Below are 12658 nucleotides of genomic sequence, written 5' to 3'. Positions count from 1 at the left end.
ACCAAAAATCTATGGGATACGATAAAAAAAATCGTGGAAACGCACCAAAAAATCATGGGAACTGACCAATAAATCGTGGAAAACCCTGTATTGACTGCTTCTTACGTGAAATGAACTTAATGTAATTGCAATTGGAATCTATAGCACCCTTGTTGGACATATCTGATGGGAATTCCCAAGTAGCCTGTCTAAAAAGGGTGGCATAGTGTCCAATTCCCATCATATGAAGTTCACTTCCCATAAGAAATAGTCAAAGAAGTGTCCCACAACTATGAGAACCCCTGGAAAACCCTCGTAAAGACCAGGGGACATTGTCCGTACTCGCTAGTGTAATTTCGATTTTCACTAGCGCATCTGGCGGCGGCTGACCAAAACACATGACCAAAGCAGCAATGACCAAAGCAGCAGGAAAGCGAAATAATAAATAAAAAAACATACGTACATGAGTCAAACAATACAGTTTATAATTGGAATGAAGTATGTCAAGGAAAACATACCATCAAGAAAATAATTTAAAAAGTATAAATCACACAGCAGCTGGTAAATAGAATAAATGTAAAGAATAATGCTTTTTTGTTGAATGTAGAAGTTGAAGAAATGAGTGGAAAATATTGCATATTTAATAAATTTCTAAGTAAAACCTAATTATTCCACAGGCTTTTAAATAAAGTTAGAACATGTATCCATTAATTTGTCGACCATAAATGCTTTCATATTCCATCAAATTAAGAACGGAACTTGGACAATATATCTCAGCATCTCACCAATCTCTCCATCTATCCAAGTGCTCCATCACCAATGGCTGCTCCTAATCCCAGGCTTTAAAAAAAGTATCTTAAACTACAAATCATGTCACTCATAAACTAATTTATGAATTCATTACCATCTCACCGCAAAGTTCTATCCCGGCTCACCATCACACTAGTAAAGTTTTGGTTGAAATGGTGAAAACGTTAAACTTATTACCCGTAACATAGCATACCAAGTTTTTATTTAACAAAAACTTTCAATGCAAACAATCATACAAATGTTTAAGCTACCAGAAACCGTGAATTATCATTTCCACCATAAACGGCCACGCCAAAGTCGGCAGTGCTGCTGAACCATGTCAACACGTTTGCGGCACGTTTTATGATGGCTGAAGGCACTACTGCCGCTCCTGCCTGATCGTACGAAAGAAGCCAAGCCAGCACACCACCACCACTTAATGTATGCGAAATGAAACCAACCGTTGTGCTTACAGTGATACAGTGAAATGAGCGAAAGATACACAATTTATCGGTAAAGGGTAAACCGCACCCCGGGGGGGTATATGCTACATACACCCGGGCGCTGTATATCATCCGTCTTCAGCCCTCCCATCCCAAAGCTAACAACACAACATGCACAACCATCTTTTCTCTGCAGGTTGGAGTTTGCTTCCTATGGATGGATGTGGTTGAGAGAATTATTCATGCTAATTAATGCCATAGATCCTGGATTATGTGATACGAGATACGCACGAGAGACGTCATAGGTACAAGCCGGCTAAACGATAGGCTAACAATGGCGTTTTCCTCTGTAGTTTTAGTTTACTACAATGTTTTTACAAGTAGAAAGTATTGAAGACAGGTAAAATTAACATTTATAAAAGCAAAAGTAAAGGCCGGGCTACATTGATCGTACTCCTGAGTGTAATTTTTGTGAACGCGTACGCCATCTAGCGGTGGCGGGTTGAAGCTACATGTTGGTATAATTTATCTGTCAAAAAACGTTTTGGGTCGAGGAGGCTATAATTTTACCCAATGATGGATAGAGATTGGAAGATGGGGAAAAATGTGGCCCAGTGCTTTGTATGAATGACGATTTGTCCAACAACAACAATTAACGGCCTACTTTGTTGCAATTTATGGACGTTTATCAACATTTCCTACGGCAAACAGGTAGCCTGGTCGAAACTTGATGAGACACCAAGTATGAATAATTTTGGCACTTAAATTATACCCACATCTAGCTTGCGCTGGTCGCCGCCAGATGCGCTAGTGAAAATCAAAATTACGCTTGCGAGTACGATCAATGTAGCCCGGCCTTAATACAATACAATCAATAAAACCGATATTTGACATTCTCATCGAATTAATATAACAAAATATACAATAGATGCCGTTAATTTTTGCCTTCTAGTCACCATTTATTGACCGCAATTCTCAGTCTTTGCCTCGGTGCTATCAAGTTTTGGCTGTAAAGGCCGGGGGACATTGCCCGTACTCGCTAGTGTAATTTTGATGTTCACTAGCACATCTGGCGGCGGCTAGTGGAAGCTTTTTTATCGTCGGGGAAACGGTCGTGTCGGATCTCAAAACTAATTAGTTTTTTCACCGTGTTTTAATGCAAAAACGGCTGAAATATTTGCACAATATATTTATCTATCAACTACAAAGCTTTTCCAGTCCAGTTAAAGTAAAATACATGAAAAATAACGTATTTTCTGGAGCGGCTCGAAATTGTTTGGCAAAATGCTTCGATCAGCCGCCGCCAGATGCGCTAGTGAAAACCGAAATTACACTAGCGAGTACGGACAGTGTCCCCCGGCCTTAAGGAATTAATCCATACCATGTACATATTGTTAATTACCATATTTTGACAACTAATGTAACTCCATGCCTCAAAGAGCGTCAACTCAAGCCACCAGATCAATAATGCAATCAACATAAATACAAATAATTTTTGGCCATTGATACCATTAACATCCTAATTTAGACATTTTTGTGTTAGCCAACACTTTCATGTGTAAGGAATGGCATAAAATTACTAATTCATAAATTTTGAAACAAAAAAAAAAACAATCAAATTACAAAATTTTACAGTTATGAACATTTATCACCTATCTCTGCTCACATACTTAGTTAATTAATCATGATTTTTTCTAAAGGCAAATTGATAACTTAAAGTCTAAAATAGGTTCTTTAGAGACAAACATTTATGCACAACGTCAAAAACCGGTGCTTATAAGGCCAAATTTTGACGGCAACAACTGTAAAACTACTCACTAAAAGAAGCACTATGAATATCAACCAAAGCAAATCGAGTGGAACAGCATTAGCGCATATTGCAACTTTCAGACCCGTTAATTGCAGCTCGACAAACAAGCGTAAATAAATTTACATATTTTGACAAATTACTTGCTTCATTTACCGCTGGCAGAGAAATCGTGCGGAATCAATTGAACGATGCATTTCCACAACAACACGTGCTTCGGTGCACTAGAAATAATCAAAAAAGGATTTCACATACAACCATCAAAATATCGTCATTGTTTACCATTGTGCTATCTGTCTCCTACACTTTCCCACCACAATTTGACAATACACAAACACGCTCGCATATTTTGCCCAAAATGTGCCCAAACGGCCACCATCAATTCGGAAAAACATTTGCGAGCCTTTTATGCATTCGTCCGTACCTGTTCGTGCATCCAGTTGCATCCCGTTGCACCAAATGCGTGCTTAATCAATCGATCAATGCTTTCGGGTGGCAAAAAGGAGCCAACGAGAGCAAAAGCACTTATTTATTTGTTGTTTTGCTTCGGTTTGGTATGGGGAGCACAAACAGAATGTTGCCATGCCATTTTACAGAGCTCGATAAAGATTTATGTACTTTTTTTGTTGTAGTGTGTATGCTCTCTTTTTACGTTCAATTTTGCTGTATGATAGTTTTCCTTCTTTTTTTGCGAGTGAAATGCATGCTGTTGGCACGATATCGACCTCGTGCGAGATCTGTCAGGCGAATGTTGACATATATCGAGCTATCTTGATGATAGCTCGAATAAGTCGCAATAAATCCCTCAGATGGCGCTATACAGATACAGACAAGGACGAAAATACGAGACAGCTAGATCTCCAACATTAGGGCCAATTAGGAAATAGTTCATGTACGGTCAACTTAAGGGCAAACGAGGTCAAGGAGATCAGCTGATCGAGTAAAATGCCGCCATCGTAAAAGGGACAGTAGCAAACTAACAAAGATAGAAGAAAGACTATTTTTTGAACTGTGCAGCGAAAACCCTATACGCGAGAGCCAGTTACAAGAAAGTCTGCAAAGCTACCAAAAAGAAACGGATTGTTACCAGGCGTAACAACATTCAAAAAATACGTGCGAATATTTCTTTCGAAAACTACAATTCGTGCAAATAGTTATCGCGATGAATCAACGCGGGTTTAATTGTGGTGGCTGCGAGCGGCATATTACTGTGAATGATATGGTGCTGTGCAATAAGTGCAAAATGAGGTACCACCACGGATGTGTCGGCGTCACCACAGTGACAAAATACCGAGCGTTGTGTTGCGATTCGTGTGTGATAAAGGTGTCAAAGTGCGAAGCTAAGGAGACGGGTTACACAATGACCTCCCAGGAAGCGAACGCGAAGACGAGGAAGCCTGCAGATAGTTGCGACGGTGATAATAAGGCCAAAGAAGCAGTATCTAGCGAGGGCGAAACCTCGGCGAACAAGCTGTCCACAGGAGAAGAAGTGCCCATGATGATCCACGCTGCAAGGATGACACCTACCACGAACGCATCAAAAAGAGCGTCAACTAAAAGCACAATACAAGCTGCACTTACACGACTTGTAAAAGTGCAGCATCTAGAACGAGAAATGGCCTTGAAGAAGTTCGAACTCAAAATGGCCAATCTGAAGTTCGAGCAAGAAAAGATTCGGCTTCAATTCGAGTACGAACGAGAATCGATTCGATCTTCCGTGAAGAAAACATTCACAGAACAGACGAATTGCAAGCAGCTGCAGCAGCAGCAACAGCAACATCAACTGCAGCAACATCAGCCGCAGCAACGGCAGCCGCAACAACAGCAGCCGCAGCATCAGCAGCCGCAGCAGCATAAGCAACATCAGCAGCCGCAGCAGCATCAGCAGCCGTGTGATGTAGCTAGAAATGAAAGTGCATGCATCAAATCGGGAACTCCTTCGGCAGTGGCAGTCAGGGATGAAACAATCCTTCCTGAGCTTGATGCAGAGGAGCAGCGATCTTCCGAACCACATAACACCGCACTCCTGCACGATGCGTCGAGAATGTGGGTACCGAGAGAACCATTTGGTGTAGCGTCTGTCACACCTTTGCAACATGGACAACAAACCGTCAACACCCCCGACGTCGGATCAGCACCAGCTCTTCTGCTATCACAACTGGCACGATGCACCGGTGTAACGGGTAAAACAAAACCATCGGAAAGGAGCTGCACAGGAGGCGCGGCGAGGGGCGATTCGACTGTGAGGCGGACCAACTTGGCAATTTTGGCGTGCGGCAACAGCAGACAACACGAGTTTGCCAACACTCGTTCCGTCAAACAGCTAAGTTTGCCGCTTCAAGAACCGTACTTCATCGCATTAACCATTGACTTTACTCACTTTCAGGGACTGTCGACTCTACCGTTCCTGAAAGGGGAGTTGAGTCAATGATCGGGACTCAACGCATCGATTCAGTGGCATCACTCGAGCTTCGCAGCACCGACAACCCTGCAACCGGGAGAAGCCGTTTGAGATTGATGAACCATGGTTTCGGCAGCCACGACGGGCCCACAACCGGTAGAGGCCGAACGCGACACATATTTCCCGGCGTACAACAAAACGGTGTAGCAGAGCTAAAAAATAACAATGCGCAAATTAGGAATCTGTACACACACGCACTCACCAGTATCGACACAGTTGAGGTTATGTTACTACCATCCGCGTTGCGAAACAGGAATATAGGCCAAACAAATCTACGTCTTCGTGTCCCAAAACAAAACGGTAGGGCAAACGAGCTAGATAGCGTAAAATCATCAGAGTGCCAGCTACGGTTGAGTGAAAGATTGATTGAGGGAAGGCGCAGGCGTGACCGCTTAAAGTTTGTAGCGCAGAAAGTAAACAAACCGAACGAGATGAAACGCAATGATGAGCGTTGGAAACGGCGAATAATCAGGCGACATATTGTGAAACCTTTCATCCCACACTTGAGTCGAGAAGCAGGAAATTGGTATATCGTGCTAATTATAAGCAAATCCTGCTTTTCTAAGGATTTACGGGGTGGGGTGTTGGCACGATATCGACCTCGTGCGAGATCTGTCAGGCGAATGTTGACATATATCGAGCTATCTTGATGATAGCTCGAATAAGTCGCAATAAATCCCTCAGATGGCGCTATACAGATACAGACAAGGACGAAAATACGAGACAGCTAGATCTCCAACATTAGGGCCAATTAGGAAATAGTTCATGTACGGTCAACTTAAGGGCAAACGAGGTCAAGGAGATCAGCTGATCGAGTAAAATGCCGCCATCGTAAAAGGGACAGTAGCAAACTAACAAAGATAGAAGTGTAACGTCCGGACTAATATCGCCCACTGTGCACTCAACCTGAATCCCGAACGCAGCGGTATAAACGCGTTATACCTTGACCGCTGGAGCACCCGGTGTGCTAGATGAACTGTCATAGAATAAAGCTCTTCTTGGCGCGACATTGAACTGAACAGACGTAAGCCACTGACTTCTGCGTATAATTATTTGTGTGCTCTTCCGAATTGTGCTAAATCTTATTTAAACGGCCAATTAACCTTCCGCCAACCGTAAAACGCTTGGTCGTTACATCTCAGAAGTGGGATTACCAACAAAAATCGCCTGCAAAACCGCCTGCAAGCCGCCTAACCAGCCTGTATCCGTGTGTACCTGTGTACGTGTGTGTATGACACAACGCCATTTTCCATCATGCTGAGGAAAAAAGTACTTCGTCGGGCGCTTATCGAGACCGGTGTCGACGTGCCGGATTCCGCTACCGTCACACAATTCCGACAGCTTTATGCCTCCCACGAGCCGGTCGCTCGTTCCCCCCGTGCGGCGTCGCCCACTACCTCAGCGACGACACCGGCTCCCGCTTGTGCAAACCACCAAGATGCCGCCATTTTGTGCCTTCCAGATTACAATGGCGACGACGATTTTGCGCATCACGAAAATGTTGCGAACACTGCCGCTTCGATGCAAAATACCACTGATGCCGTTTCCGCCCTTCCTTCTGCCCATGGTATGGCCGCTGCCTTTCCCCGCGGCCCTGACGACATCGAGGCCCAATTTGAGAAGCTGCGACAGCAGCAGCAGCTTGCTGAATTACGCCAAAAGGTGCACCAACTTGAAACACAGCAGCCAGCCGCCCTTTGCGTAAAGGACTTTGAAGCTTTCATCGAGCCACTCGACGCCGATAAGAACCCCAATGTCATCCGTTGGTTCCGCGACTTGGAGCGTCTCTTCGCACTTTACCGAGTGCGCGATGCAGATAAATTTTTCTTCACCCTTCGGCTTCTCACCGGCACAGCCGCTAACGTCGCAAAAGAACTTGTTGTCACCACTTATGATGAGTTGAAGAAAGAGTTGATCGACAATCTTCACGTCGTTGCTACGCCCGAATCTGTTTATCGCCAACTCCGTAACCGTCGATTGCGGCCCCAGGAATCCGCCCTGCACTACTTGTTTGACATGCAGCGCATCGCAGACCAAGCCAGTATCGCCGATTCAGAACTGATCCCGATCGTCATCGACGGCTTGGGAAGCCCGTCAATTACGTCGAGTCTGCATTTCATGCCTCTTACGATGAACGACTTCCGGAAGAAATTGAAACTTTTCGAATCTTGCCGTCATCTTTGCACCACCCAGCCCCCTTCCGCTGATGCCCGGGCCACAACGAACAGCTGTATGGAACGGCCCCGCCCATCGCAGGAACCCATCCGCTGCTTCAACTGCTCCCGATTCGGACACCTTCAGAACGCGTGCCCGCGACCTAAGCGCCCACCCGGCGGATGTTTTCGTTGTTTCCAGACTGGACACGTCTACCGTAACTGCCCTGAACGTCGGGCCAACGCCACTGTCGAGGGCAATACTAGTTCGGACGAAGCTCTCGCCACAAATCAAGAGGTGAGTTTGACATTTTTCCACCCTTCTGCTAAGCGTACCACCCTTCCCTGCGTTCGTTCCCTTCTCGACACAGGAAGTCCTGTGAGCTTCATTAGCGACACGATAGTACCAGTTAAGATGCTAGGACCTCTTTCTGCTACCGAATACTGCACTATGATTAAGGGACCACTTTACTCTCGAGGAAAAATCGATTGTACTATCCGATTTAAGAATCATTCCGTTCGACACTCTTTTATTATATTACCTGGAATTGCGTGGCCAGTCATTATCGGTCGCGATTTACTGAACTCACTTAATATTTTTCTTACGTATTCATCTCTTACAACTTCATGTATTACTAAACCTCTATCGACGGAACTTAAAGAAGTAGATACGATTCTTCCAGAAAAATTAGACGATGCTATTAGGAGTATTTGTGCGCTCGATGTGGCTGAAGCTGATAATGAATTGGATTTAGGAAAAACACTATCTTTGGAACAACGTTCAATAGTCAATTCTATTGTTGAAAACTCATACCTCAACTATACTTCAGATGTTATACCGCTCAAACACCCTATGAAAATCAATCTGACTCATGATACACCAATATTTACTAAGCCGCGAAGACTCTCTTATGGTGAAAGACAGCAGGTTAAGCAAATTGTTGATAAACTGTTAGCAGAAAACATCATCCGGCCCAGTAATTCTCCTTATGCTTCTGCGCTTGTCCTCGTTAGGAAAAAGAGTGGCGAGGTTCGTATGTGTGTGGATTACCGGCCCCTCAACAAAATTACAGTTCGGGACAATTACCCATTACCCCTTATCGAAACTTGTTTGGAGCATCTATGTGGAAAAAAATTCTTCAGTTTGCTGGATTTGAAAAGCGGATTCCATCAAGTCCCAATGAGTGAGGAATCTATCCCTTACACTTCTTTTGTGACCCCAGATGGTCAATTTGAATATCTGAAAATGCCCTTCGGTCTTCGTAACGCCCCTTCCGAATTCCAACGTTTTATTAATTCTATATTAAGGGAATTCATTGATGATGGCAGAATAGTAGTGTACCTCGATGACATCATCATCGCTTCTACCGATCTTAGCTCTCACTTCAGTACCCTTCGGTCCGTATTAGAAAAGATTAAGCAGAATAATTTAGAACTTCGTCTTGACAAGTGCAAATTTGTCCATGAAGAAATAGAATACTTGGGCTACAAAGCTAACTTTTCTGGAATTCAGCCTAGTGATAGGCACATTAAAGCACTTACTAATTACCCTATGCCCACTAATTTAAAGCAACTCAGACGTTGTCTTGGTCTGTTTTCATACTTCCGACGGTTTGTTCCATCTTTCTCTTGCATCGCTAAACCTATGACAAAACTTCTTCAGAAGGACGAAAGATTTAACTTTGATTCAAATTGTGTGCATGCTTTTGAAACCTTACGTGACAAACTTGTGCATTCTCCTGTCCTTTCCATATTCGACCCAAAACGGGAAACCGAATTACACTGTGACGCAAGTTCCTTTGGTTTTGGCGCTATTCTCCTTCAGAAACAGGATGACAATAAGTTGCACCCTGTTGCTTACTTTTCCAAAACCACTTCAAAAGACGAGTCCAAGTTACACAGTTATGAGCTTGAAACTCTTTCCATCATTTACGCTCTTAAGCGCTTTCACACTTATGTTCATGGGCTCCCCATTAAGATAGTTACTGACTGCAACTCTCTGGTCGAGACCCTTAAGAACCGTAATGCTTCCGCTAAGATTGCCAGGTGGTCCTTGTTTCTGGAAAATTACGATTATACCATCTGTCATCGCTCAGGCACTTCTATGCCTCATGTCGACGCACTGAGTCGCACCGAAGCTGTGGGTGCCATCGGTGAGATTGACCTTGACTTCCAGCTTCAAGTAGCTCAGACGCGTGACCCATCTATCGAAGCTCTTAAACATCGGTTAGAGTCAGAAGAAGTTGACGGATTCTTACTTCAAGATGGGCTTGTCTATCGCGACATACCTGATGGTCAACCTCAATTGTATGTCCCTTCGGAAATGGTCGACAACGTAATTAGACACACTCACGAGCGAATTGGCCACCTGGGCATAAACAAAACCTTCAGCAAAATCAGTCAGCATTACTGGTTCCCCCACATGAAGCCCACTATCGACAAATTCATTAAGAACTGCCTCAAGTGCATTGTTTATTCTGCACCTCATCATACTAATGCCCGGAATATGTACAGCATCCCTAAAGAACCCTTACCCTTCGATACCATCCATATTGACCATTTAGGTCCGCTCCCTAGTTCTCCCTTACGCAAGAAGTATATACTTGTTGTTATCGATGCTTTCACTAAATTAACCAAACTTTACCCAACCTCCTCAACTAATGCGAAGGAAGTGTGTGCTGCCCTTTCCCAATATATGTCTTACTATAGCCGCCCTAGGCGGATTGTTAGCGATCGAGCTACTTGTTTCACCTCAACCTTGTTTGAGGACTTCTTGGAATCGCATAACATTAGCCATGTCCTCAACGCCACCGGATCCCCACAAGCCAATGGACAGGTAGAACGGGTGAACCGTGTGTTGCGTCCTATCCTTAGCAAACTATCTGATGCTCCAGACCAGACCGATTGGGTATCCAAGTTGCGGTCAGCCGAATACGCTTTAAACAATACCGTCCACACATCTACGAACTTCTGCCCCTCTGTCCTACTCTTTGGTGTCGAGCAACGCGGTAAAGTTCCAGACGAGTTAGCCGAATACCTGGATGAGAAGTTTGATCGAGCCTCTAGGGACTTAGAAGCCATTCGGGCTAAAGCGTTAGAAAACATAGAAGAGTCTCAACGGAAGAATGAGGAATACTTTAGCAAAAAGCACAAACCACCACAGTGCTATAAGGAAGGTGACTTAGTGGCTATACGTTACTCTGATACGACCGATAGCGGTAATAAGAAGCTCAATCCTAAATTCAGGGGACCTTACGTCATCCATAAAGTGTTGCCCCATGATAGGTACGTGGTACGCGATGTAGAAGGATGTCAACTCACACAACTACCCTACGATGGGGTTCTAGAAGCGAATAAGTTGCGACGTTGGACCGAGTCCAGTGATTAGGAAATTGAGGGCAATTTATTGTTCAGGATAGCCGAGCTGTAACGTCCGGACTAATATCGCCCACTGTGCACTCAACCTGAATCCCGAACGCAGCGGTATAAACGCGTTATACCTTGACCGCTGGAGCACCCGGTGTGCTAGATGAACTGTCATAGAATAAAGCTCTTCTTGGCGCGACATTGAACTGAACAGACGTAAGCCACTGACTTCTGCGTATAATTATTTGTGTGCTCTTCCGAATTGTGCTAAATCTTATTTAAACGGCCAATTAACCTTCCGCCAACCGTAAAACGCTTGGTCGTTACAGAAGAAAGACTATTTTTTGAACTGTGCAGCGAAAACCCTATACGCGAGAGCCAGTTACAAGAAAGTCTGCAAAGCTACCAAAAAGAAACGGATTGTTACCAGGCGTAACAACACATGCACTCATCCAAACGGAAGCCGAAAGAGCAATGAGAATTGGAGCAATATTTTAACGCTCCCCCCACAAGAGGCACACACGCTTATGTAATATTTTCCGCACACGAACGAACGCGCTCCGGCAGTGTAGTGGAAAATCGCACTCGAACGCCTCCACACAGCATTTCGGCAACCGTTTGATCCTCGAACGCGCACAGCACGGCACAGTGGCATAAGAGGACGCACCCATCATGTCAGACACGCAGGAGGGATTTGGCTGTGCGGTAACGGATGGCTTTGTTTAATTTATATGTTACGCTGGCGATACACACGTTTGGAGCATCGGTGTTTTTTAAAGCATAAAAGCTCCAAAATTGAAAAGAATTATTTTTTTCTCTTCTTACTAATGGGCACACCGTTACGGGGAAAATTGTTTGAAGCCGTGATGCACTAATTGATCGGTGATGGGCGGCGATGTGAAAAGGGGTACGTGATAGGTGGGGAAGGGAAAACAATTGAACGATAATTAGAGGCCGGCAAACACTTGGTCAGTGGTGTGAATGATTGTTATATTACATCATCGTAATTACGCTCCAAAGGGGAATCGCTCACCAGGGACACAGTCGAGTTTAATAGGTGTAAGATATCACACTGTTAAAGTTTGCATGAATTGTTAAACGATGCGTATGAAATATATCAATATAAGCATGGATGACACTTTTGATGGAAGGTTTATATTAAAATTTATAAAAATATTGTATTGTAGAGTATTAATAATCTCGAAATTCTTTAAAAATACAAGCAAAGATACATACTCATCAAAGTAAAAATGGTTCAATTCAACATGGAAATTACTTGAAAAGAAGAGGATCATTTATTAAGATTAGATTTCATTTTGAATGGGAGTATCAAACAAAGAAATATACAAAAATGTTTAGTTCAATAATTACAATTCACCTCGAATAAAAGAAACTTTTCAAAGAGCGAGGATACGATTTTCTTAAAGAAGAACAAAGTTCTAATCTTTGTTCATTTAAAATCCCTTCTAAGTGAAATTTTCCCAAGTTTAATTAACAAAATACTCTTTTAACCGAATGTAACCCTACAAAAACATCGAAAGAAGGTTCACATTTATAACAAAATCAAATAAGAAGAGAAGGAAAGTTAGAGAAGTAATATTTCTAGTCAAAACATACACTAAATCATACAACTTCAAGCACTTCTTATCACAACCTACGT

The 12658-nt window shown here is 43.5% G+C and overlaps 2 protein-coding genes across 6 annotated transcripts in view; one reads left to right on the top strand and one right to left on the bottom strand.

The window, feature by feature from the left end:
• Positions 1-12658, bottom strand: part of LOC120903489 — a 154688-nt gene that overhangs the window by 95479 nt on the left and 46551 nt on the right. The gene's annotated exons all lie outside the window — the stretch shown is intronic.
• On the top strand, positions 5944-8039 carry LOC120903494. Its single transcript, XM_040312959.1, has 2 exons — positions 5944-7930; positions 8004-8039. The coding sequence occupies exons 1-2, from the start codon at positions 6734-6736 to the stop codon at positions 8013-8015; spliced, it is 1209 nt and encodes a 402-aa protein (XP_040168893.1). The 5' UTR covers positions 5944-6733; the 3' UTR covers positions 8016-8039.

The sequence above is a fragment of the Anopheles arabiensis genome, chromosome 3 (genome assembly GCF_016920715.1).
Source record: "Anopheles arabiensis isolate DONGOLA chromosome 3, AaraD3, whole genome shotgun sequence".
NCBI classification, from domain to species: Eukaryota; Metazoa; Arthropoda; class Insecta; order Diptera; family Culicidae; genus Anopheles; species Anopheles arabiensis.
Note: the sequence above shows the minus strand (reverse complement) of the source record. Positions and strands in the feature narration are given on the sequence as shown.

Bases quoted from the DNA above. Each gene is read 5' to 3' on its own strand.
- LOC120903494 (XM_040312959.1), top strand. From the start codon at position 6,734: ATGCTGAGGAAAAAAGTACTTCGTCGGGCGCTTATCGAGACCGGTGTC.